General features: G+C 35.1%; 1 protein-coding gene across 1 annotated transcript in view; it reads right to left on the bottom strand.

The window, feature by feature from the left end:
- Positions 1 to 3,300: 3,300 nt before the first annotated feature.
- TINAG (tubulointerstitial nephritis antigen) overlaps positions 3,301 to 24,894 on the bottom strand; it is a 108,892-nt gene continuing 87,298 nt past the window's right edge. The window contains exons 10-11 of the mRNA XM_062186294.1: positions 11,226 to 11,271; positions 3,301 to 3,435 (exon numbers count right to left, since the gene is read on the bottom strand). Of these exons, the coding sequence (XP_062042278.1) occupies positions 3,301 to 3,435; positions 11,226 to 11,271 (181 nt within the window). The remainder of the gene's footprint in view (positions 3,436 to 11,225; positions 11,272 to 24,894) is intronic.

The following is a 24,894-nucleotide window of genomic DNA, read 5'->3' as shown; positions in this document are numbered from 1 at the left end:
TCCAAATGGTCAGCCCAAACATGCTTATAGCTACTGTGGGTATATCACCAGCTCCTGGACTCCAGTAACATCTTTGTCTTCACTTTGCCCCTTTAGTTAACGGGTGATGTCAGCTTCCAACATTTGCTCATTGCTGGGTTGGCTCAATACCTCCCCATTGCCTTCTCAACTCCCTCTTGGCACCACTACTCCTTCTGCTGGAAATACTTAGAGAAGCTGCCTTTTCATAATTTGAGCCCAAACTAACATTTTATGCATTTTAAGAGAATTAATAACTACTAATGTTTAAAGGTGGGGAAGCCTTTTCACTGTTTAAAATCAAGTCAGACACAAATGTTGTGAGAAGGCAAGGTCATAAACCCTATCTTCAAGATGTTTCCCACCTTCCCTTATGTGTCTTTCCTAATGGTATCTGAAGAAGAAGCATTCACCATAGTGGAAAGACAAAACTTTAATTCAGTGTTCTATATGGAGATTATTTTCCTCTTTTTCCAAGAAAAACTCTTTTACTGAGTATAGTAACCAGTTTAAATTGGAACCCATACCCAAGACACATATTTCCAACTGAATAGGAAGAAAACAAGTGCTAGTATTCACAGTAATTTCCAATCGGAGACACATTGTCTTGATTGCATGAAATGTTCCATGTGAACAATGCTTCTCTCATACACCATTAACATGAAACAAACACACCTTATAAAAAGAAACAGAAACAGAAATTCTAGAGAGACATGCGCTAAATGTGTGGCATTTCGCATCACTCATTCCAGGCTGAGGTGAGCAACATCCACCTGCAGGCCATGAAAAGTCACAGTATAGAATGAGAACACCTGGACATCAGTGAGTTCTTTGTACAAATAGTTATTTAGCCTCTGGGGTAGCTAAGGAATATTCTGCTCGCTGGTTTTTAAAACTGATGCTGGGTCATTACAATGAATAGGACCAAACAATCTCTTTAAAGGAATAAAAATGAGAAGCAACACTAATCAACGGAAGATACTGACTGAGCAAACCTCAAGAATAATATTTCCCTTAGCAAAATTCATTCCCAAATGTCTTCTGTCTGTTTTATAACTTCTAGTTTATAATTCCTGGATAAACATAATCTAGGCTTTCCGATAGAATTTATTATAGTGATAAAATCTTTATTTTTTCTTCCTCTATGGATTCAGTTTTTTATTATTTAGGATAATTTTGAATATGAATCCATCCCTGATTTTATTTTTTAAAAATATTTGATAATTTCTATAATCACTATCAATGCAACAACAAACATCCTTATAATTACATCCTAGAACAATAGAAAATTTAAAATAGCAAAATCTAGGATCACAAACCACAATGTGAAGATTAATTGTAGTATCTTTTGTCTATTTGCATAATTTTGGTTGAATGGATCCACTTAACCCTATAAACACCTTTGAAAGTGTTATTAGTCATCTGGCACTTTGGGTGCACTATGATTTATTACTTCAACAGTCACCAATATCTAACAAATGCTTTAAAAGTATTTTAATACCCACAGCAAACACTTGTTTGTGACCTGCCCATGTTGCTTCATGTGCACCATTTCAGTGAACGTCAGCTTGGCACCAATTACAAGAATGTGCTTTTCTTTGCTTATGGGTTTTTCTCTAAACACTAGAAGGTACTTTCCTATTCTTGTGCCAGCTCCGAAAAACCAGGGAATTCTCAGACCCCAAAAGCACCCTCAACCAAAGAACACTTCTTTTCTGGGTGGCCTAAGTATGAGGAATGTATTATCAGTCTCCACTGGGATGAGAAGTAGCTGTCCAAGGTGTGTTTTGCAGGAGAATGTACCCTTTACTGTCTGTCCCACTACCCTATCTCATTCCTCACTCACTTCTCAGTGTGTGCTTCACAGTCAAATGATTATCTGTATTTATACAAAAACCGTGTCTTAGGGCTGTGTTAGAGGAACCCAAACTGAGAAAAACCAAATTAATTATCAGCTCTCTGTGAGAATGTCAGCCAATCTGCACAAACTGAATCACCCTCATGAATATTTTCTAGGGAAGACAAAGTGCATAGCTGCTTCCCTGATAAAGCCACAATGATTAATGAAGAAAACAGTTACAGCAACCCCTTACCTCTCTGTGCTCAGCTTCCCCACATTTCCAGCCTGTCTGGATTATCTAATCAGGACATCTTTAGACACAACATAAAAAGACCCAGCACTAAAAGTAAGATGACAGAGTGCCTTGAAATTCAGGCCATCATTATCTTCCTGTTGTAATTATAATTATCTGTGCTCTCATCCTGACCAGGTTTACTTCTTCATTTACTAGCTTGCCATTTAAGATACTAGTGAATTATTAAAAGATTATAGCCTTTCCCAGCCATTACTATGATGCTATTTTTGTTCCTCTGACTATAGAGAACTAACATCAAAATTAGATGCAAATTAGGGCCAATTTAGCAAACTTTTTAGAATCTCATGCAGGGAACTGTGAGATGGCTTGATAAAAGTATATTTATTCTTTTTGAGTCATGGCATGATTTTGCTGTTTTCAGTGGAAAATATGTTATCTTTCCATATACAGTTTTTGCAGTTGATTTCAATAGACTTTGCACAAAATTAAGATTCCAAAATTAAGAATTTGTGTATGTCAAGATCATGCTTCTATTGTTAGCTTCTCAGCTTCTTCATTACTTAACATCTTTTCCATATCACAGGGCATTACATGGCACAATAAAGAGTATTTAATTCCTGCAAGAGTTAACTTTTCATTTGTGACCAGACTACAAGTTAGGTTTAGGCAAATGAAAGAAACAAAATAATAGCTTAATGAGAGAAATAATTAATAATCTATTTCCACTACTTTCAGCAAGACTCAAGCAAGGTTTGAATTAAGAAAGTATTATCGGATTGAAAAAGAAAATCATAAAGATGGTAAACCAGTGAGTACACTTTGCCTAAAGTTCTCATTGGTCAAAGAGAGAAATTCTATCATTTCCACAGAGTGCTATAAATTTTAGGAAAGATGCCATTATACCATTTATGAACAATTCCAAGCAAACAAAACACTATTATGAGCATAAAATAAAGACAACATGGGAACTTTAAAGATATTTAATCATGCTGCTGTCCTTGAATAGTGTTTTCATATCCTCAGTACTAGAAGGGAGGCAGAAGCACAAAGTCTGGGTAAAATAAGAGAATAGGCACACTATATTAACAGGGTGAATAGACAAATCCTACACAGTCAAGAGAAACTCACGTTGCTAAACTTCAACTTAAGGGGTTGCTTAAATGCATGACCTTATGGAAATTTAATGTTATGGTTCATCTGAACTTGTCAGCTGGCCCCAAGCTGCAATAATCAACTTTTCAATGTCAGACTCATTTACTCCACGAAGAATCCTAAAATAGCCATTCTCTCCCCATGACTTTCCCCAGGAATTGGCAGCGATCTGTAGAAAAACAAAAAGTGAAAAAGTTGAGAATCCTACTTAAGTATTTTTAATCCTATGTATTAAAACACAACCTTTAAATGCTTTGGACTTATTATTGTTTATATGGACTTCCAAAATTTTTGCACCGTTTTTTTTTTCTTTTAATTCCTTCTTCCGTGAGCTTTTTGAAGGGCCCTCTTCCTTATTAAGAGCCTAAATATTTTCTAAATAACAGTCAAATTCTTTATCAGCTACACTATTATGTGTTAAGATTCAGCTACATTAATATGCAATATATGTGCATATTGTCAACAGCCACAATTGGTGTGACTCTTCTACATTCCCAATTGTACAAAGGTAAGATGAAACACAAGCCATAGATTCAGAGTGTCTACTATGGGAACAGCCTGTGCTGGGCACTAGAAGACCAGGGATAAATAATATATTATTCTGTGTTCTGAGAAATTACAGTCTAACAAAGAATGGCCAACACAAGCCCAGTGCCATTGTAGAGACCTGAACAAGGTGTATTGAAGGTAGATGGGGGCATCACACTTATTTAGATATTTCAGAAAAGATGTCATGGAAGAGGTGCCACGTGACAGGCATATAAAGCCTCAGCATGAATTCCTCAGATAAATTAAAGAAAAGAGATTCAGGGAAAAGAAAACAGTGAAAGCAGAAACATCAAAGCAAGAAGCAATATAAAGTAGTGAAATGAATCAATGAAATTATTATAAGTAGATCATAAGACAGAAGCAAGTGGATAAATTTTGAGGCTGGAAGGGAAGGGAAGAACATCCAAACAGAGAAAATAACGAAGATGACAGCAAGTCACTAAGTTGCATCTAACAGGAAAGCAAGGATGGCAAATGTATTTTGATTATGTTACTCCATATAATCTGAGATGGGTGGATTTAAGAGACTAGAGACAAGAGGCAGGGAGACTAGAAAATAGTTCAGTTAGATAATTTAACTAAGGCAGGGAACAGAGGTAAAAAAGCAAGAAATCTTCAGAAAATGAAATCAACAGGATTCAGAAGGTTATTTTTTCTTTTGCTTTTTAAAATATGAGATTGTAAGGAAGCTGGGGAAATTCTGGAATGGGTTATGAATTTAAAGCATGAGTAAGTGCATTCTGAAGCCAAAACCTTAATGTGGTGCACACAGAGTATCAGGAAAGTCAAAAGGGTAAACGGAAGGAAGTTAATTGACCAAGGAAACTTGCAGCAGAAAAGTCCAGTTAATTGAAGACTTCACACAGCTCCCACATTTGCCTCACATTTAGCCTACACTGAGCTGTAAGACGAAAAGTTTCCTCTGGCATGATCTAGACTGATATTCCCCAGGCATGTTGTGTGCTATTGAGCTTTCAGTGTTTTCTGTCACGAAAGAGATGAGCAGATTCCCTCAACATCAGAAATTGTCATGGCAACATCAGCTTTAAGCAATAGCTGATTATCAGCAACATTTCTTTTTCAGATTTGGCTCTTTGCCTCCTTAATCAGCCCCAATACCTTAAAGGAGCACTCTCAAAGCTTCGTCTAAAATTATGATTTCAATGCACTACTTCAAAGACAGAATGGACTTTGAATTGCTGAACATAAGGCAGCAAAAAGTGTATGAGAGTTTTAGCAACAATTAAACTAAATTACAGTTTCCATATTTCCTACTCTCTCTGCCTGCTCTCTCTCCCTTTTTTCTCCTTCCTCCTCAACACCCCAACAAGGCCTGAGAAGTCAAATCATATGCATTTTTAGAAAAATTAGTGCTTTATGCTCTAGAAACTTTAAGTTCTTGACATTTTAAGTTCCTGGAGCCATGATTTACAGCATTTTACCTACACTCATTTGGATGTATGACAATGGTTATAATCCATAATTTCATTCTTAGATATTTGGTAAATATAGGAAAGACATGTAAAGATTTTTATAAGCAAACCCAAAATATATGTGCTAATAAGAATTAACCACAGATTAGCAAGAAACACAACATAATAATCAAGAATTGTCTTTGCAACTTAAAACTAATAATGGCACTTCAAGATATGTATTTTAAGTATTAATCTTACCCTTCTTAATCTTATTTCTTCCATTTCCTTACCTATTTTGTTTGCTTCCTCCAAATGCCTGGATTTGCTTGTATTCAATTATCAAGGTGGTAATATAGAGAAGGAAATTTCTGAAATGTTACATTTTATCTTTTCCCTGAAGATATGATTTAGTTACATGTGAAAAGTGTATTAATATTGTGTGTACACTTTATTGAATTTACATATGCGTTTATGAAATTTATGCCTGTGTAATGTCACTTAGATCAAGATTTTCATTAAGCTAAGTGAAATAAGCCAATGACAAATATCACATTTTCTCTAATATTTGGATGTTACCATGAAGTATTCTTTTCTATTTTCTTCCTTTATTATATATACAGAGTATTAAAAATGTGTGGATGTCATATTATTTGGCATATAGATTGATGTAAATTTTGTCTTCACTAAATATGTAACCTATATAGTAATAAACCCTTCTGTCCTCAATTAAAGAACATTGTTATTAACTCCAAGTTAACATCCCTGTTTTCAAGAAAATAGTATGTATGTGTATCTGTAGAATATCTACATATGAGGTGAATGTGACAAAATATAAGAATTATTAAATCTGTATCATACATAAATATAATCTTAAAAATCACCTATAGTACCTCCAGAAGGTTTACCATATTCCTTTCCCACCAATATCCACCACCTTCTCTCTCATCATTTTTTCCTGTAATTGATCTTTATAATAGTAAATATAGGAAAAATGCAGTACTCTTTTGTGTCTGACTTCTTTCACTCAAAATATTGTCCCTGAGATTCATCATGTTGTGGCATATATTAGCGATGCATTCATTTTATTACAGTGTATTTTCATGGAATATGAATCTCACAGTCTATTTTACCATTTTCTTCTTAATAAATGTGATGAATATGAACATTTGTTCCATCTACACATTTATCAGTACTTTAAGAGTTGTACTTACTTGATATCATCACCCGCATTTTGTTAATAAATCCTTTTAGTTTTAGTCCATACAGTCTGTATGTAATGGTATCTAACTGTGGTCTTAATTTGCATTTCCTAGTAACATGGTCAATTTTAATATGTCTGTTGAGTTTCTCTTTTTCTGAGGTGCCTTTTCAATAATTTTGTTCAATATTTTATTTACTTTTTTATCTTCCTATATATCTCTAAGAATTTCTATGTATTTTACATGTGATTTCTTCCCAGGTATTTTTCTAGATTGATAGATAGATAACAGATAGCTATTTTCACAGTCTGTGGCTTGCCTTTTTAAAACTTATAATGTTACATTTTGAAGATTTATTTTTATTTTTATTTATTTGACAGGTAGAGTTATAGACAGTGAGAGAGAGAGACAAAGAGAAAGTTCTTCCATCCAATGGTTCACCCCCTTAAATGGCCGCAACGGCCGGAGCTATGCCAGTCCGAAGCCAGGAACCAGGTGCCTCTTCCTGGTCTCCCATGCCGGTACAGGGGCCCAAACAGTTGGGCCATCCTCCACTGCCCTCCCAGGCCACAGCAGAGAGCTGGACTAGAAGAGGAGCAACCAGGACTAGAACCCTGTGCCCATATGGGATGCAGATGCCCCAGGCGGAGGATTAACCTAGTTCACCAAGGCGCTGGCCCCGTAATGTTATATTTTGAATATTTGTTTTCATTTTAACCTAGTCTGATTTTTTTTCTTATAAAGCTTATTTTGTGTCCACTTTAAGACAACTTTGTCTCATTGATATCATTAACTTATTTGCCTATTTTTTTTCTAAGAGGCTCTATTATTGTTGCAAGTACATTGAAATTCTCTACTGAAATTCTTTTTTGTCCATATCTTCCTTTATAATTTTGTGATGATTATTTTAAAGCACACATCTAAAGTATAATCTATTGCTATTGCTTCTACTAAAAGCTTTCCCCTAGATTATTACTCACATTTTTACCACTTTTGTCTCTTACTTTTAAAATATATGCTGGATATTTTTTGTAATAATTATAAAGATTGACATTGTTTTTCAGAAAAGAAAGCTAGCCCTATTTTTCCAGAGAGGTTTATGAGGAATTTGTCACTTCAATGTAGTCAAGAATTGATTTGAGTCTGCACCTGCTTTCAATATGTCCAGAGTTGTATCTATTGTGTCTGTTTCTGTTTATCTGGAATATTGTTCTAGGCCCTGCATTGCTGCAGAAGAATTTACTCTGCCTTCCCAGCCCTCCCCCTTAGCTCCTCACTCTATTCCAGCACTCACCAAATATCTCATGAGAAGAAAGAACTATATGTTTTAAGTTCCTCTAAAATTCCAATTTAGCTGGATTTTTTTTTTCTCCTTGAGCTTTTCTCTACCTATTACAAACCCAATCCTCAGCTGGCCTCAGACCTACGAAATGTTCCCACGATTGAAACTCATCTTTGGATTCAATTTGAAAACACAAGTTTGGGAAATTCTGTTCTTTTCTACATACTCAGTGAAATTTATGGTTCGCTGCTATCTGTTATATTTTACCTAGTAGTTGAAGCCACTCTATTATATTTATTATAAAATAGACCTGTGCTGTATATTTAGGAATGTCCATTATAATTATAGGGAAATAAAATTTCCCTGGATTTCTCAGTGTGTTTGCAAAATGTCCTGGTCTTCTGAAACACATACACACAAAAGGAAATAATATAAATATAACAAATGATTACATTCACTTCTCCCTTAAATATTTCAGCATTCACATATCAAAAGAATTATATCTTAACCTCTGGCCTGCTTAATAGATCTGATCTGACTAGATAGTAGAACTTCTCCCATCTCCCTAAGAGGGCCAAAGAGCTACAGCAAATACAGGATCCAATATTAAGCTCCAAAGTGCCAGAAGTACCATAACAGTAACAGTATCTCCCTTGGAATTCATGTGCAAAAAGACATGAAATCCAACATTTGGAGACATTATATGGTGTTTATTTGGCCCTGGAAAGACATTTTTATATTCCTAAAAGTTAGGTTCAGAACACAGAATCCTTTCCATCTCACATTAATGAAATAGAATAGTTTTTATTTTATTTTATTTTATTTCAAGAAAAAAGGAATCTGCCTGTCTTTCTCCTGTGTATAGTTGGAGAAAATCCATTGTTCTCTGTCCCTCATTTATTAGACATAAACCACTACCTATGTAGAATATTCCATAAGCTTTTTTTTTTTTGACAGGCAGAGTTAGACAGTAAGAGAGAGAGAGACAGAGAGAAAGGTCTTCCTTCTGTTGGTTCACTCCCCAAATGGCCGCGATGGCCGGCACGCTGTGCCTATCCAAAGCCAGGAGCCAGGTACTTCCTCCTGGTCTCCCATGCAGGTGCAGGGCCCAAGGACTTGGGCCATCCTCCACTGCCTTCCCGGGCCACAGCAGAGAGTTGGACTGGAAGAGGAGGAACCGGGACAGAATCCTGCGCCCCAACCAGGACTAGAACCCGGGGTACCGGTGCCACAGGAGGAGGATTAGCCTAGTGAGCCACGGCACCGTCCTCCATTAGCTCTTGTAATATCATCCATGCTGTGACACTGGTGTGTAAATCTGACTGTTGATCTGATTGTATCAATTAAAAACTCTTTATTTCTGACCCTGATCTGACCCTTCATAATTTTTTACAAAACAGTTTGACTTACTTAAAGATTTCATTTTTAAATCAAATTGTTATTAAGTTTTATACAGAATGAGTATTTTTTAGTGACTTGAATATTTTTACTCATAAAATTATTCACTCACTCATGCAATGAATATTGTTTTTATTAGGACTGTGTACCTGTCACTGTATTTTGTCCTTGGAATACATTGATAGATAAGGTAAATATGGTTTTAGAACAAGGTGAATATGCATGCATATGTGTATATGTGTATATATGTTTGTGTATATGTAGTGGAGATAAAAAGTCAATCAAAATGTATAATTTAATATAATGTAATAAATTTCACACAATGGAATATTACTAAGCTATGAAAAGAATGAAATCATGTAATTTGGAGCAAAATAAATGGAACTGGAGGACACCATGTTGAATGAAATATGCCAGACACAGCAAGACCAGTATTGAATATTCTCCCTTATATGTGAGAGATAAAATATAAAACAAATAAAAATGGAAAAAACGAAAAAAGTAATTTCTAGGTTCTGCTTCTACTTTCATTTTTGTGAATTTGATATGCATTGCCAAAATTCTTCTAAAAATAATCTTTTATAATGGCAACCTCTAGTGGAAATAGTTACTTGCTGTTGTCTACTTATTTGGAATACCAGGCTGGGTATGTTAATAATAGTTCTGAAAAAGCATGTGCAATTGAAAGATTGTAAAAAGTAAATTCACACAAAATCTAAAGAAATTCAGCATTATTTTTACATTACCACCACTTAAGCTTAATAATTTATCTTAAAGAGTCACAGCTCAAAGAAATATGGCTCCTGTACCAATGAAATAGGTTTTTTTTGAAAATTTTTGATAAGTAGCATGTTAAGAATTAATATAACTCTAATAAAAATAGTATAAAATGTGTACTATGTGTTGAAATTAAAATAATAAAAGAATGTATATAAACAGACATGCATGTGCATATTTGAATTTGGGTTTGTGTATGTTTACATGTACCCTCACTATGGAGCTGTATGATAGAAATGATCAAGTTCAGGCTGACAGGATCACAAAACACTTTTCTCTGCCCATTCATTCACACATGCTCAACAAATAGCTATCTGGTACTGTGGGTTAAAAAAAACAATGTAAGTTAAATACATTAGTCAAAGAACTTGTTATCATCTCTAAATAAATTTGTTGGAAGATGAAATAACATTCAAATTCATTTAATAGTTATCTAACACAGATACTTAATCATAGTTATTCAAATCATTGGTTGCTATTAATATCAATAGTTGGCTGCATCAATTTTTTAATGAAGAAAATGCTTGGTTTACATAAAAAGAAGAATCATATTTAAAAGCATATCATTATATGTCAATGAGACAAATGTAAATTGTGACCACATACATGGCTGTTTTTTCTGAGTGCCCTATGGGGAAATTTTTCAAGTCCCTCTGAAGGGAACGAGTCCTAAGATCTAGTTTGTTAGCTATATTATGCCCTCTATTGTATACATTCAAATTTAAATTTCAGAAGTAAGATCACTCAGACTTTACACTATTTCTATAAAAAATAAAAGTTTAAAATAAAAGGACTTGGAACAATTGATCAAGTTCATTTTAATTAACTGATTATTTGAAATAAAATGTTCCATTCTTCAAAATCTTTCTTATCTATAATTTTCTATTACTTTTGAAATTAGACATTGGTTCCTTCTTATAATATAAGTATGTTATAGTTGGCACGAAAAAGGATCTTATTCCTAGGAAATCTATGAATATGATATGAATACAACAAAGATATCAAGTTGATTGACATGTCTGCATATACAAAGGAGGTTGAAGCATTACTTAAGTTTCATCCAGATGATAATAGAACAAAAAGTTGATTTGTTGATTCTCAATTTGAAAAAAAAAAAACACGATTCTTCTTGACGTTTGAAATAATTTAAAATAATAGGTATTGAAAACAGCTATTAGTATAATATAAATGACTATTATGAGTCTTGGATAAGGAAAACAATAATATAGATAATGTTATGGTGACTTAGGATGTGTCTAAATAACAGAAAGCTGAGAACAGAGAGACAGAAGATTCTAAAGTGTTCACATTAAGGATAAAACTGGAAGGATTTACATACCCAAAATTTTTCCTTCTGCCCTCGTGCTCCTTTCAGCGTGCCCCACCTATAATTAATAAATATTGGCATCAAAATGTTTGCACCTGAAAACATGCAGATTTTCATCCCTGTTTTTTTTTAATTTTTAGTCGTCTCACCCTATTTTACAATAGAAATATCATCACCTTAAAGTAATGTGCTTATACATTTTTTCTTTGCCATTGCATTTTTTATGTGTACAGAATAGACTCATCTAAATCCAGATGACTCAAAATCAAACTCATTGATCAAACAAGAAAGATCCTAGGACAACTGAAGTACAGAGGTCTTACAGCAGTTAAAGAGGGGTTAGGCATTTTGTATAGCTGTTAAGACCCCACTTGGGACACCATCTCCCATGTTAGAGTGCCTGGGTTTGAGTCTCAGCTCTGCTCACAATTCCAGCTTCTTGCTAATGTACACGCTGGAAGGCAGCAGGTGGTAGTTCCTGTACTTAGGTCTTAGCCACCCTTTAGGAGACCTGCAAGAGTTGCAGACTCCTGACTTCTGCTGTAAGTTTCCAGGGAGTAACTCAGTGTATGGAAGATCTCTCTACCTTTGTTTCTCTGTTTTTCAAATGAAATGAAAATAAATAAAAATTTAAAGGTAATTTTAAGATACTTAATGATAATTCCCATCTTTACACCCACCTCAAATGACAAATACTTAAAAGTTTACAAGGCTGCTAATAAAAACTACAATGGAAATACAGATTATTGCTGCAGATGAAGTTATTCATATAAAAGTGTCCATGCACATATTTCATAAAGTGCCAAGGTGCCTAACACATAGAATTGCTATATACACACATCTTAACGCATATGGAAGCCAAATCCCATAGTCCCAGTACAAGTTCATTTTCAATGTAGCATAATAGTTACCAAGGAACTTGAACTTAAAACATTTCCCTTTTCCTCTTTACTAAATCTATTGAGGTGGGGTTTTATGAACATATTCTACCTACTGAGGTAATGGAGTTTTGTCCAAGTTCATACGGTAGGAAATGATGAGCCAGGAAATCTATGGCTCTTGTTCTTAACATATTATATGACTTTCCCCTTACAAATATACAACCCCCAACTGCAGTGTATCCTCAACAGTATTTGCTTTAAATAGAAAACACATTGAGTACCCTCTTCATGTAATTTGATGGGCTGTGAAAACATCAATTTAGCCCACACATTGATCCATTAATTTATAACTAATATTCAAAATCCTTTAATAGAGCTGAATGATGCTCTGCCTTTACAGCACAGAGATTCCTAGGACAGGCACAAATTTGTTATCAAAATATTTCCTAGTACATCAGTTGCAGAGGCTGATTTTCATAGGCTACAGAATGCATTAAAGGCCTGTAGCACGGAGGTATTGCCTAAAGAGGACCATTGTTTGATAGAGTTCTTGGGGCATTGAAAATATCTAATGCATTTAGATCATTTGGCATGAGGGTGAGGGAAGAAAAAGTGATTCAGGATGTTGGGAAATCTCTATAAACAATTTTGCATTCTCCTGAAGCTAATAGAGGCTCAGAATGGTGATTGTACCACTTGTCATCTCTGTGTTCACTTCAGCACACAGGGTACACTGTCCCAAATGTTCTGAGTAGATTACTGTGTAAGTTGAGATGTGCTCAACTTTTAAGGTCATTTTGTTGTTTTTTAACTGGATTTACATCCTTGTAACTTTTATTTAAGAAGCTATCACCATTGAAAAAAAAAATCAGCAATCCTAATAAGTGCCCCCAAATATTCAATTGGTATTACCTCCTGTTTCAAGCTATATATCACATCTGCAATTACTACTCATTTTCTATTCATTTACAAAAGCTGTTATAACAATTTCAGAGAGCTTTTACCACTCAATCAAATCTCTTTTCAGGTGGTCCACTACCAATTAGGTTAAAGGGAACCTGCAGGTGGAAGATTGTCTCGCTCACTTGCTCATTCGCTCGTTCTCTCTCTCCTCCTCCCCCTCTCTCTGTAACTGTGCCTTTCACATAGATAAAATATTTTTAAATAAATAAAAAATATTTTTAAAAAATACAAAATCCAAGATTGAATAGGAAGAATCTAAGAAACCGTTTGACTCTTGAGAAGACAGCAGCAGCAGGGAAGCAATCTCCTATCCAAGATCCGGTCAGTTATAATGAAAAGTTGGGGAAGGTCCTACTTGAACCACTACGGAGTCTCCCAAGAAATGTCTCAATTAAGAAAGAGGTATCTAGGCATGATAAGCTGACTCAATAAAAAAGCCTTGATCAAAAGACAATAGTGGAGCAGTAGATTAAGCTACCACTAGGGATGCCTGCATCCCATATGGGAATGCTGGAAATGATTGCCACCTCTGTTTTTAATCCAATGTTTTGGTAAAATGCACTCTGAGAGGCAATGAAGATGGCTTTATTACTTTAGAAGCCTGCCATCCACATGGGAGACTTGGCTACTGCCTTTGATTTAGCCCAGCCCTGGCTGTTGCTGCTATTTGGAAATTGAACGAACACATCTGCCTGGTCTATCACGGGTAGAGTTTTCTTTCTCTTCACTTTTTCCAATAAAAGTCATTGCTAATTGCCTTCTCAACTGCTCATTTACTTGCCATGTACTTCATTGTCAATGGAGCAAGTTCCTAGCATTCAAATCAGCAGTTACATTAATATTTTAAGGTGCTTATTTAAAACACCAGTCATTTTAAGCTCAATGATAAGACCAGCATTCTGGTTGTTATATTGTCTCGAAGGGAAAGCAAAACATTAATCAGGTCATCAATTAGAGGTAAGAGAGGAAAAGAAAAGGAAGGCAGCTGAGCCAAATAGTTACAGAGAGGAGGATGCTATTGAAGAAATTTTTCAACAAAAGGTATTAACTTTTATGCTAACGTCAAATGGAAAGAAAATATCACACATTGAAAATCAGCACCATAGAAGTTATTGTTTGGTTGTCCTGTGTCAAATGACAAACAAGGACAATCTGTTAAAGGATCTAATATTTGCACTGTGACCTTCAGCTATCTTTTTTCTCCTCCGTTTCCTCTCAACAGCATCTAAGATCAAAATCAAATATCCCGTAGCATTGCAATGGGGTATTGTTAAGAAAAAGACCTGTGAGTTGTTTTCTAAATATGCTAGCTTAGAGAGACTGGAAAAAAATCAGTCCCATTGGTATCATAGCAAATTTGTGTGGTTAAAACCTTTATGTGAACAACAATATGTGAAAAGCAACTAGTGCAAAGCAATATGATTTAAAGTCACTCCCCTACAGGAGATAGTTCCTCTTTTTAATCATAAAAGGCATTTTTCCTAATATATGTGCATCCACAACATGTGAATTGTGGTACCTTACATTTGTTAACATTATACTAAAAGCTGAAAATTCGAGAAATATGCATATACTTTATTTTTTGGTCAGGAAATGTTCTTTATTTAGATATCTACATTCCCATCAATCACATATTTATCTTTCAGTTTCTGCTTCTTTTTTTTTATTAAACTTTTATTTAATGAATATAAATTTCCAAAATACAGCTTATGGGTTACAATGGCTTCCCCCCTCCCAAAATTTCCCTCCCACCCACAACCCTCCCCTTTCCCGCTCCCTCTCCCCTTCCAATCACATCATGATTCATTTTCAATTCTCTTTATATACAGAAGATCAGTTTAGTATATATTAGGTAAAGATTTCAACAGTTTGCCCCATATAGCAACACAAAGTGAAAAAAAATACTGTTGGAATACTAGTTATAGCATTAAATCACAGTGTACAGCACATTAAAGACAGAGCTCCTACATAATATTTTTTTAAAATTAATTAATTTTCTATGCAATTTCCAATTTAACACCAGGTTTTTTTTTCATTTCCAATTATTTTTATATACAGAAGATCGATTCAGTATATAATTAGTAAAGATCTCATCAGTTTGTACCCACGCAGAAACACAAAGTGTAAAAATACTGTTTCAGTACTAGTTATAGCATCACTGCACATTAGACAACACATTAAGGACAGATCCCACATGGGATGTAAGTACACAGTGACTTCTGTTGCTGACTTAACAATTTGACACTCCTGTTCATGGCGTCAGTAATCTCCCTAGGCTCTAGTCATGAGTTGCCAGGGCTATGGAAGCCGTTAGAGTTCGCTGACTTTGATCTTATTCCGATAGGGTTATAGTCAAAGTGGAAGTTCTCTCCTCCCTTCAGAGAAAGGTACCTCCATCTTTGATGGCCCCATTCTTTCCACTGGGATCTCACTCACAGAGATCTTTCATTTAGGTCTTCTTCTTCTTTTTTTTTTTCTTTTCCATGGTATCATGGCTTTCCATGCCTACAATACTCTCATGGACTCTTCAGCCAGATCCGAATGCCTTAATGGCTGATTCTGAGGCCAGAGTGCTGTTTAGGACATCTGCCATTTTATGAGTCTGCTGTGTATCCCACTCCCATGTTGGATCATTCTCTCCCTTTTTGATTCTATCAGTTAGTATTAGCAGACACTTGTCTTGTTTGTGTGATCCCTTTGACTCTTAGACCTATCAGTGTGATCAATTGTGAACTGAAATTGATCACTTGGACTAGTGAGATGGCATTGGTACATGCCACCTTGATGGGATTGTATTGGAATCCCCTGGCACATTTCTAACTCCACCATTTGGGGGAAGTCCGATTGAGCATGTCCCAAATACTTTATCCTTTTTAGTATTTGTTGTTGTTGTTGTTGTTGTTCTAGTACTAGTGGTTGAACTCTGTAATTAACACACAATTATTCTTAGGTGTTTAAATGTTAACTGAAAAGTGATCCCTGTGAAATTTAAGAGTGGAAAAAGAGAGGGAGGAGATGTACAATTTGGGAGAAATATGCATATACTTTAAAAGCTATTCTCTTGTATATCCATTGACATCATGGAGGACACTGCATTCATAAATTCTCCAAACATAATTTTTTGCATTCTTATTCTCATCACATATACTTCTTATTTTTCCCCAGAAACCTTCTATTTAAGGTACACAAACTTCACGCATTTCATAAATATAACTCTAGGAATATAGTGGTTATTCAAAAATCTCTGATACACAGACCAGTACCTTCTGCCGAGATTCTTCTATAACCTTGATAAGTTACAAGTTGTACAGTTAGCTCACAAACTTGGGAGATCTTAATGAAGGTTTTTCTTACCTTAGGGAATTCCACTTAATTTGCATTTTATACTGTTGTTTTGAGTTTTTTCTACTTCATAAAGTTAAATTGTTTCAATTATTTGTTTTAAAAACACTATTACTTTCCTTTCCTCTTAAAATGTACTGACACCTAGGAAAATGCTGGTTTTGAAATATCACATTCTCCTGTGGATGCCACCTGAGTTTTCATGTCGTCCTACTGAGTCTCTGGTTAGGTTTTTCACTCAGTGCGCATGGTTTTTCACTCAGTGCACATGATCACTTAAGCTCTTCCTTCAGGAAGTATCTTATATGCTTACTTTTAGCTGATACTAGAAATACTAGCTTTTTATATAATATGAAGTCTTTATGTTAAGACCATAAATTTATGCAAAGTAATATATTAAAATACACAAAAGAATGAGATAATATTTTGTATTTCTAAGATTATGCATATATTTATACCTGCTCACTTTAAAAGAGATATATTTTCAGATAGCTGTGATAAATAACACTAAACTTCCTAAAACCTTATTTTTGAAGTGTGTCTAAGTTGCAAAATTAATGGTCTAAATAAATAATGTGGATAAGATTTTTAATGATTACCCTTTTTCTTTTCTCCCTAGGTTTTGGTAGATTTTGCCATTGGGGCCCACACATCCAGGGGTGGTTATATTACACATGGAAAATAAGAAAGTTGAAGACATAACTTGATATATATATATATATATATATATATATATATATATTCACTTAAGGGGAAGCACAGAATCTCATTATTTTATCCATTAGTGTCTCCATTTCATCAATAAACTATTGGTTAGCCCAGGGTTACATCTTTTGCCTTCAAAAAGAGAATAATGTAATGTGAGTGATACTGGGGAATGTTAAACAAAAATGCAAATAATTTGAATTCTGAATGTCATTTAAAAAATACGTCATCAATTTATATGGGTTACAGGGAAAGAAATTAACTGAGCAAGCCAAAGACAACTTCCTTTACAAAGGTGAGTAAGAATTTTTCAGACTGAAATGGTAATGCGGAATTTCAGGTCCAGCAAGTTAAATGCAAAGTTAACAGAGAGGAAAAATCTCATCTCAGCCTATTCTAAGATCTGCATGTGGTCCAGTAAACAGCAATAGGAGTGTCAGGAAATAAAGAGATCAAAGCCAAAGAGATCAGGTTATAATGAGCAATTCTTGCTACCAAGCTTGATGTTTACAAAGTGGATAATTAGAAAGTCATTCAAATATCCTTCAGTATTCATTTTATATACTCACTTTTAAATATTACTGGAAATAATACTTCTGCATAACATGAAATGACTTTATGGGAAGACCGTAAGATTTCTACAGAGTCAGGTATTAAAACTCACATAAAATGTGATACAATTCAGATTGACTTTCAGAAGGAAAACTCTAATATGAGTATAGGAAATAGACAGAAAGTCAAACATGAATGCATTTTAAACAAACAAGTAATGGAATTCTGAGTAAGAATGTTAATACTTGCAAAACAAACATTTTTTATTCTTTTACAATTGTATCCCCCAACACCTGGAATAGGGGCTGTAACAGTTGACACTAAATGGGTGTCTGTTGAGCCAAAGAATTGAAGAGCACCAGTGGGGGAATGAACAAGAGAATGCAAATTTAGAGGTGTTTTTTTTTTTTTTTTTTGAGAGTTACTTAGGAATACAAGTGAGGGAGTTTGTTGGTGATCTATATGGACAGAAGAGGAGAAAAAAGGAAAGGTCAACAGTCAACCCCAGAATTTCAATGTTAAATAAGTAGGTGCATTTGGTATTACACAGAGCTATCTTCCTGATGATCAGGTTGATTTATCATTGCCTAAGTCTGTAATTATAAAATTGTTTCATTTTCTTTTGGGTAATTCTACTGATAGCAATTAGGCATATTAACTTTAAATTCATGGCTTTCAGGATTTCTGACAGGCAATACACTCAAGAAGCAAGGAAAATTGAGTGTTAAAAGAAATCCTAAAAGAATCTTTCTGCATAGTAAGGGTTTTATTTTATTTTATTTTGATGAGATAATTTCCTGACTCACATGTCAAAATCCTTAAAACAAATCTTACATCCATCTGAAACTGAATTTACAAAAATAAGAAAAAAATGATTTATTTTATTTTAATGATATATACAGCACATTGTAGAAGAATCACCCAGAAAGAAATGTCATTATACTCCTAAAAATGTGTTATTTCGAGGGTGTTAGCATGTACTTCATGGACTAATAACAAGAATTCAAATTCATGTTTTCTGGGATGCCCAAACCTATAATAATTAATATAGAGCCAGACAGATTAAAAAAAAAAAAGAAGTCTCTAAGTAGTGGCCTTGTAAAGAAATTTTATGCAGTACACTCCATTCAAACAAGGAATTTTGGAGCAAACAAGGAGCAAATACATCTTATTAAGGAAATGAAAGTTAGATAAGATATAAGAATAAAGAAAACACCAAATGAGGTTCAAGTCAATGAAAATGAGATGATTACACTGGAGAGAAGATTTTGCTGTTAGAGTAAGATTGCAGATAATCTCTGTTTCCTTCACACTAAGACTTTAAAGATAATTGCAGTAAATATTAAGTAAAGAAATCCATGCTTTTATTCCTTAGGATATTCTATCAGAGATGCTTAGAAACATCATTTTTAAAATGTGAGTATGCTAGGGAGTGTGGCAGTGTACACTACAATTCAGAGCTATCAAAATTGCCAATTCATACTATATCAGAGATGAATGCAACAGGCTCATAGAAAAGCAAAGTAAAGTGAGAATATTCCCTGCCCCTCCTTTCATTATCTACTTAAAATGTCAATCAGCTCAGGATTCACTAAATCTGGACTCAGATGCTCTTAATGATATTTCTGCCAAGAAGCAACAATTTTTTTCATAGATCAGAGAAGCTGATGGATATTTCTGAAAGGTTATTTTTTGCATTAAAAATCATACATGATCATGTGTACCTAAAGCTAACCAAATGTCTAAGCAACACTATAGAGCACTTAGCATGTCCTTTATCCTGTCCTATCTTAATATCAGAAATCAAAAATACTGCAAGTATAATTATCACATGTAATTTAACCTACAAAAAGAAGAAAGGTTGTGTCTAGTTTATGCCCTTGTAAAACCGTTGTGCTGTAGAACAGAAAGAACCATCCCTCTTGTGTTTACTGTATGGATAGAATATGTATTAAGATGTCTAAAACCATGTGAAATGTAGTGAGAAAAGATACAACAAAGACTAAAACCACCCATTACTATTAATGAAAATGAAGAAAGTTGATAACTTATGAAATGATACGTTAAATGAAAACTTTAGCTCATTGATGACAGGGACAGAAACGCTTTTCTAACTTCTCATAAAATCTTAGTACTGGCAAAAGACTCAGAAATAATAGTGTACTCTACGTCTTGCACAACTGTGGCTAACAGGCTAAATTTGATTTAATGCCTATTTTTATAAGTAAAATTTTAATGAATACCTGTGTTCATATGTTGTCTATATCTGCTAATGACCTGGTTGAGTAACCAAGATGATATGGCACATAAAACTCATCTGACTCTAACTACTGTCTTTATTTCATAGTTAAGAAATTAAGGCTCAAAGAGATTTAAATATTGTATGGGGGACAACACTGTGCTTAGCAGGTAGAGCCACCACCTGCAGTGCCTGTTCAAGTCCCGGCTGCTCCATTTCCAATCCAGCGCTCTGTTGGATCTTCTTGGAAAAGCAGTAGAAGATGGCCCAAATCCTTGGGCCCCTGCATTGATGTTTGAGAGCCAGAAGAAGCTCCTGGATCCTGGCATAGGATCCGTGCAGCTCTGGCCATCACAGCCATCTGGGGAGTGAACCAGCAGATGGAAGACCTCTCTGTCTCTCTTTCTCAGTCTCTCTCTCTCTCTCTCTCTGTCTCTCTGCCTCTGCCTCTCTGTAACTCTGCCTTTCAAATAAATAAAATAAAAAATTCTTAAAAAAGATTATATGGTTAAATTTTGACCAAATTGCCTAAGAAGAATTAATAGCAGAAGCATTAACAACTAGGACTAGGGTTGGACATTTAGCCTAGCATTTAAGATACCAGAATCCCACATCAGAATGACTAGGTTTGTTTTCCAGTTCTGCCTCATGATTCCAGCTTCCTACTAACAAAAACCAAGGTAGGCACCAGTGGTGACTCAAATAATTGAGTTCCTGCTATCTTTGTGGGAGGTGCTAGCTGCATTTCTGACTCCTAGATTTGGTGCAAGCCTGGGTCTGGCCAGTGTGGAGTTTTGGGGAGCGAAACATCTTCTCTCTCCCTTTTTCTTTCTCCCTCCCTCCACCTACCCTCTTAAAAAATAATATAAAATAAATTTTTTAAAGACTAGGGATTTGTCCCTCAAAAAAAAAAAACACCTACAACTAGAAGGAGAGATTGGAATTATGGCTAGCTGTGTTGAGGAGGAAATATAATGATGTGTCTTAAATAATTTATAGAAGTTTTCAATGGTAAATAGGGCATATCTGAGAGAGAGAAGCATACTATAATTTAGGAATGGGGCCTTTATACATTCATAGAGGAATCATAAAAGTTTTGAGAGGTAAGCAGATGGATTAATAAATAGGATAAATAGGAAAGGATGATGTTGGAGGCAGACAGAACAGTTAGATCATTATAGGAATATGCTAATCAGACTTGCATTCATCACATCCAACAGTCTCATTTGTATCCAGAAATATAATGAACATAATTATTACACTGATGAGGCTGGAGAAGAAAAATATGTAATGTATTTATTTTGAGGATCAAAATAATTCAAAGTTGTCACTTAATATCAAAGGTAATATGCATTCATCATTTGCAAAATTTGTTTTTCTGTGACCATTTCCTTTTTAGTGTAGCATAGATTTGGCTGACCTCTTTTGCTTATTGAAATACTAACATCCTAGATGCTTCTGTGCAGAGTAGACATTACACATTGCCATAGAAACTAATGCCTTTAAAAAAAACTCAGTTCACTCATTCATCGGAATATTGATAGATAACATATTTCTGGAGCATAGGATAAAATCTTGATCCTAGATTCTGCAATGGTAACCTTGTATCATGTGCTGCATATGAATATGTTGTGATCACTCTGCAGTGCTGTCTCGTTCAAGTGACAGCCAATCAATACTTAGTCTGGTTGACAAACTGAAGTCTTGTACAAGCCACTTTACCTCTTATCCTTCATGTCATCTTCCATTACCTCCAAATCTCAGGAAACTCATTTACATACAGTTTCCCAAATATTCAATTGAATTCTATAATATGTGGAGTTTTGAAGAAAACATATGCCATAGGTGTATTAGATTATAGACAAAATCATTGGGGCTGGCACTATAAAACCACCACCTGCAGTGCTGGTATCCATATGGGTTCTGGTTCAAGTCCTGGCTGCTCAGCTTCTGATCCAGCTCTCTGTTATGGCCTGGGAAAGCAGTGGAAGATGGTCCAAGTCCATGGGCCCCTGCACCCATGTGGAAGACCCAGACGAAAATTCTAGCTTCTGGCTTCGGATCGGCACAGCCATTGCAGCCATCTGGGGAGTGAACCAGCAGATGGAAGACCTCTCTCTCTCTCTCTCTCTCTCTCTCTCTCCATCTCTCTCCCTCTGCCTATCTGTAACTCTGCCTTTCAAAAAAATAAAATTTTAAAAAAAAATCACTCCTCAAAAATTAGTATAACACTGGAAGATAGCATAATATTAGAGTCTTTAAGAATTCCTTCATAGTCAATAAAAATCTGAACTATGTACAGGCATTAGAACCACTTGAAAACCATTTCATAAAAATTTGAAAGCAATACCTCAAAATTTGTATAACCAATTTCCCCCAGTTCACTATAAAACTGATTGCCTAACATTTCAAGATTCTTCCACTGGCCCATTTGTTCATGTAATTACATATTTTCTTGATGTTTTCCAATTAGGATTTTATTATGTCTAATCACAAAGATCTCAAATAATTCAATTACAAAAAAGTTAAAGTGCAGGTGGCCAACATCAACCACTTGTATGGTTTTCTTAGTACAAACGAAATCCTGCTATCTAAAATCATGAAAAAATTATCATGTTTACCAATGAAATTAGTTGTTCCATTGTATAGTCACATTTCTCATTTCTTTATCTTTACTCAGCTACTTACATTCTCAAAGTAAGCTGTATAAAAATAATAATGCATTGAAGAAATAAATGTTAAGGTACATCTTATCACAGATAAGTATTCATTAACACTATAATTAGAATCATCTCCAAATTATATATAGTTTTTAAATCTAAAAAATATATTAGTAAAGAAAAATTTGAAGAAATTATTAACTTAAAAAGTGAAAGAAATCATAAAGTTAGCAGTCAACTAAGTGGTAGACATACTGTCATTTAATCCTCCCAACAAAGCACTCAGAAAATTGTTAAGATCTCAAAGAAATAGCTGATGAATTTGAGATGTAGAGGTCTTAAATAACCTGTCTTGAGATCACCCAGCAAGAACAGAAACTAACATTGATTCCAGTGCCATTGTTCTTTACATTGTACAACACTGCTTCACAATCAATATTAGTACTGCAGTTGATTTAAAGCCAAAAAAGCATTACACACACACACACACACACACTGATCGATAAGTACACACACACAACAGTTTTGTAAGCAAAACTTTTTTTTTTAAGATGGGCAGAGAGACACACAGAGATTTCCCATCTGTGTGTTCACTCCTCAAATGCCCACAATGGCCAAGGCTGAAGCCAGGAGCTAGAGTCTCCCACTTGAGTGGCAGGGATCCCTATTTGAGCCATCACCTGCTGTCTGCCAGAGTATGCATTATTAGAAAGCTGAAATAGGGAGCCGAGCCCTGGCTTGAAACCAGACACTCCACTGTGGATGCAGTTATAATATGCATCTTAACGGCAAAGCAAAATGTACACCCCTGTGAGCATTTATGAATATCAAGGAAGATTGCTAAGAATCCTTTTTAAAACTCCTCTCCTGAAGTAGTTGATTAGCCTAGTGGTTAAGACTCCCACTTCTCACCAATGCAGACCCTGGGAAGCAGCAGTGATGGTTCAGGCAATTGGGTTAATGCCACAGAGGTGAAAGGCTTGGATTGGCTTCTTGGCTCCTGGATCCAATCCCATCCCAACCCTGGCTAAAACATGCATTTGGGAATGAAACAACAGATAGAAACTTTTACTTTCTTTCTCTCTGTATTACTCTGCCTCTCAAACTATTTTTAACTTTTATTTAATAAATATAAATTTCCAAAGTACAACTTTTGGATTATAGTGGCGCTTCCCCCCATAACCTCCCTTCCACCCTCCCATTTCCCACTCCCTCTCCCATTCCATTCTTCATCAAGATTCATTTTCAATTATCTTTATATATAGAAGATCAACTTGGTGTATACTAAGTAAAGATTTCAACAGTTTGCACCCAAACAGATACACAAAGTATAAAAGTACTGTTTGTGTACTAGTTTTACTGTTAATTCACATAGTACAACACATTAAGAGCAGAGATCTTACATGGGGAATAGGTGCTCAGTGATTCCCTTTGTTGATTTAAAAATTGACACTCTTATTTGTGGCATCAGTAATCACCTGAGGCTCTTGTCATGAGCTGCCAAAGCAATGGAAGGCTTTTGAGTTCAACAACTCCGATCTTATTTAAACATGGCCATAGTCAAAATGGAAGTTCTCTCCTCCCTTCAGAGAAAGGTACCTCCTTGTTTGATGGCCCATTCTTTCTACTGGGATCTCCCTCACAGATATATTTCATTTAGATCATTTTTTTTAAATTTTTTTTTTGCCACAGTGTCTTTGCATTCCATGCCTGAGAAACTCATGGGCTTTTTAGCCAGATCTGAATGCCTTAAGGGCTGATTCTGAGGCCAGAGTGGTGTTTAGGGCATTTGCCATTCGATGAGTCTGCTGTGTATCCTGCTTCCCATGTTGGATCGTTCTCTCCTTCTTAATTATGTCAGTTATTATTAGCAGAACAAGTTTGTTTATGTGATCCCTTTGACACTTAATCTTATCATTATGATCAATTATGAGCTGAAACTGATCACATTGACTAGTAAGATGTCATTGGTACATGACACCTTGATGGCATTGAATTGGAATCCCCTGACACATTTCTAGCTTTACCATTAGGGGTAAGTCAGATTGAGCATGTGCCAAACTGTACATCTCCTCCCTCTCTTATTCCCAAGGTATTTGATTATTTTTGTAGCTATTGTGAATTGATCTTAGCAGTTCTTTCTCATCCGTGGCATTGCCTGTGTATGCAAACGCTGTTGATTTTTGTGCATTGATTTTATATCCTGCTACTTTGCCAAATTCTTCTATGAGTTCCAGTAATCTCTTAGTAGAGTTCTTTGGATCCCCTAAATAAAGCATCATATCATCTGCAAAGAGGGATAGTTTGACTTCTTCCTTCCCAATTTGTATTTCTTAATT

This window comes from Lepus europaeus, chromosome 3, assembly GCF_033115175.1.
Source record: "Lepus europaeus isolate LE1 chromosome 3, mLepTim1.pri, whole genome shotgun sequence".
Lineage (NCBI taxonomy): Eukaryota > Metazoa > Chordata > Mammalia > Lagomorpha > Leporidae > Lepus > Lepus europaeus.
The sequence above is the reverse complement of the archived record's forward strand: the minus strand, read 5'-3'. Positions and strand labels throughout refer to the sequence as shown.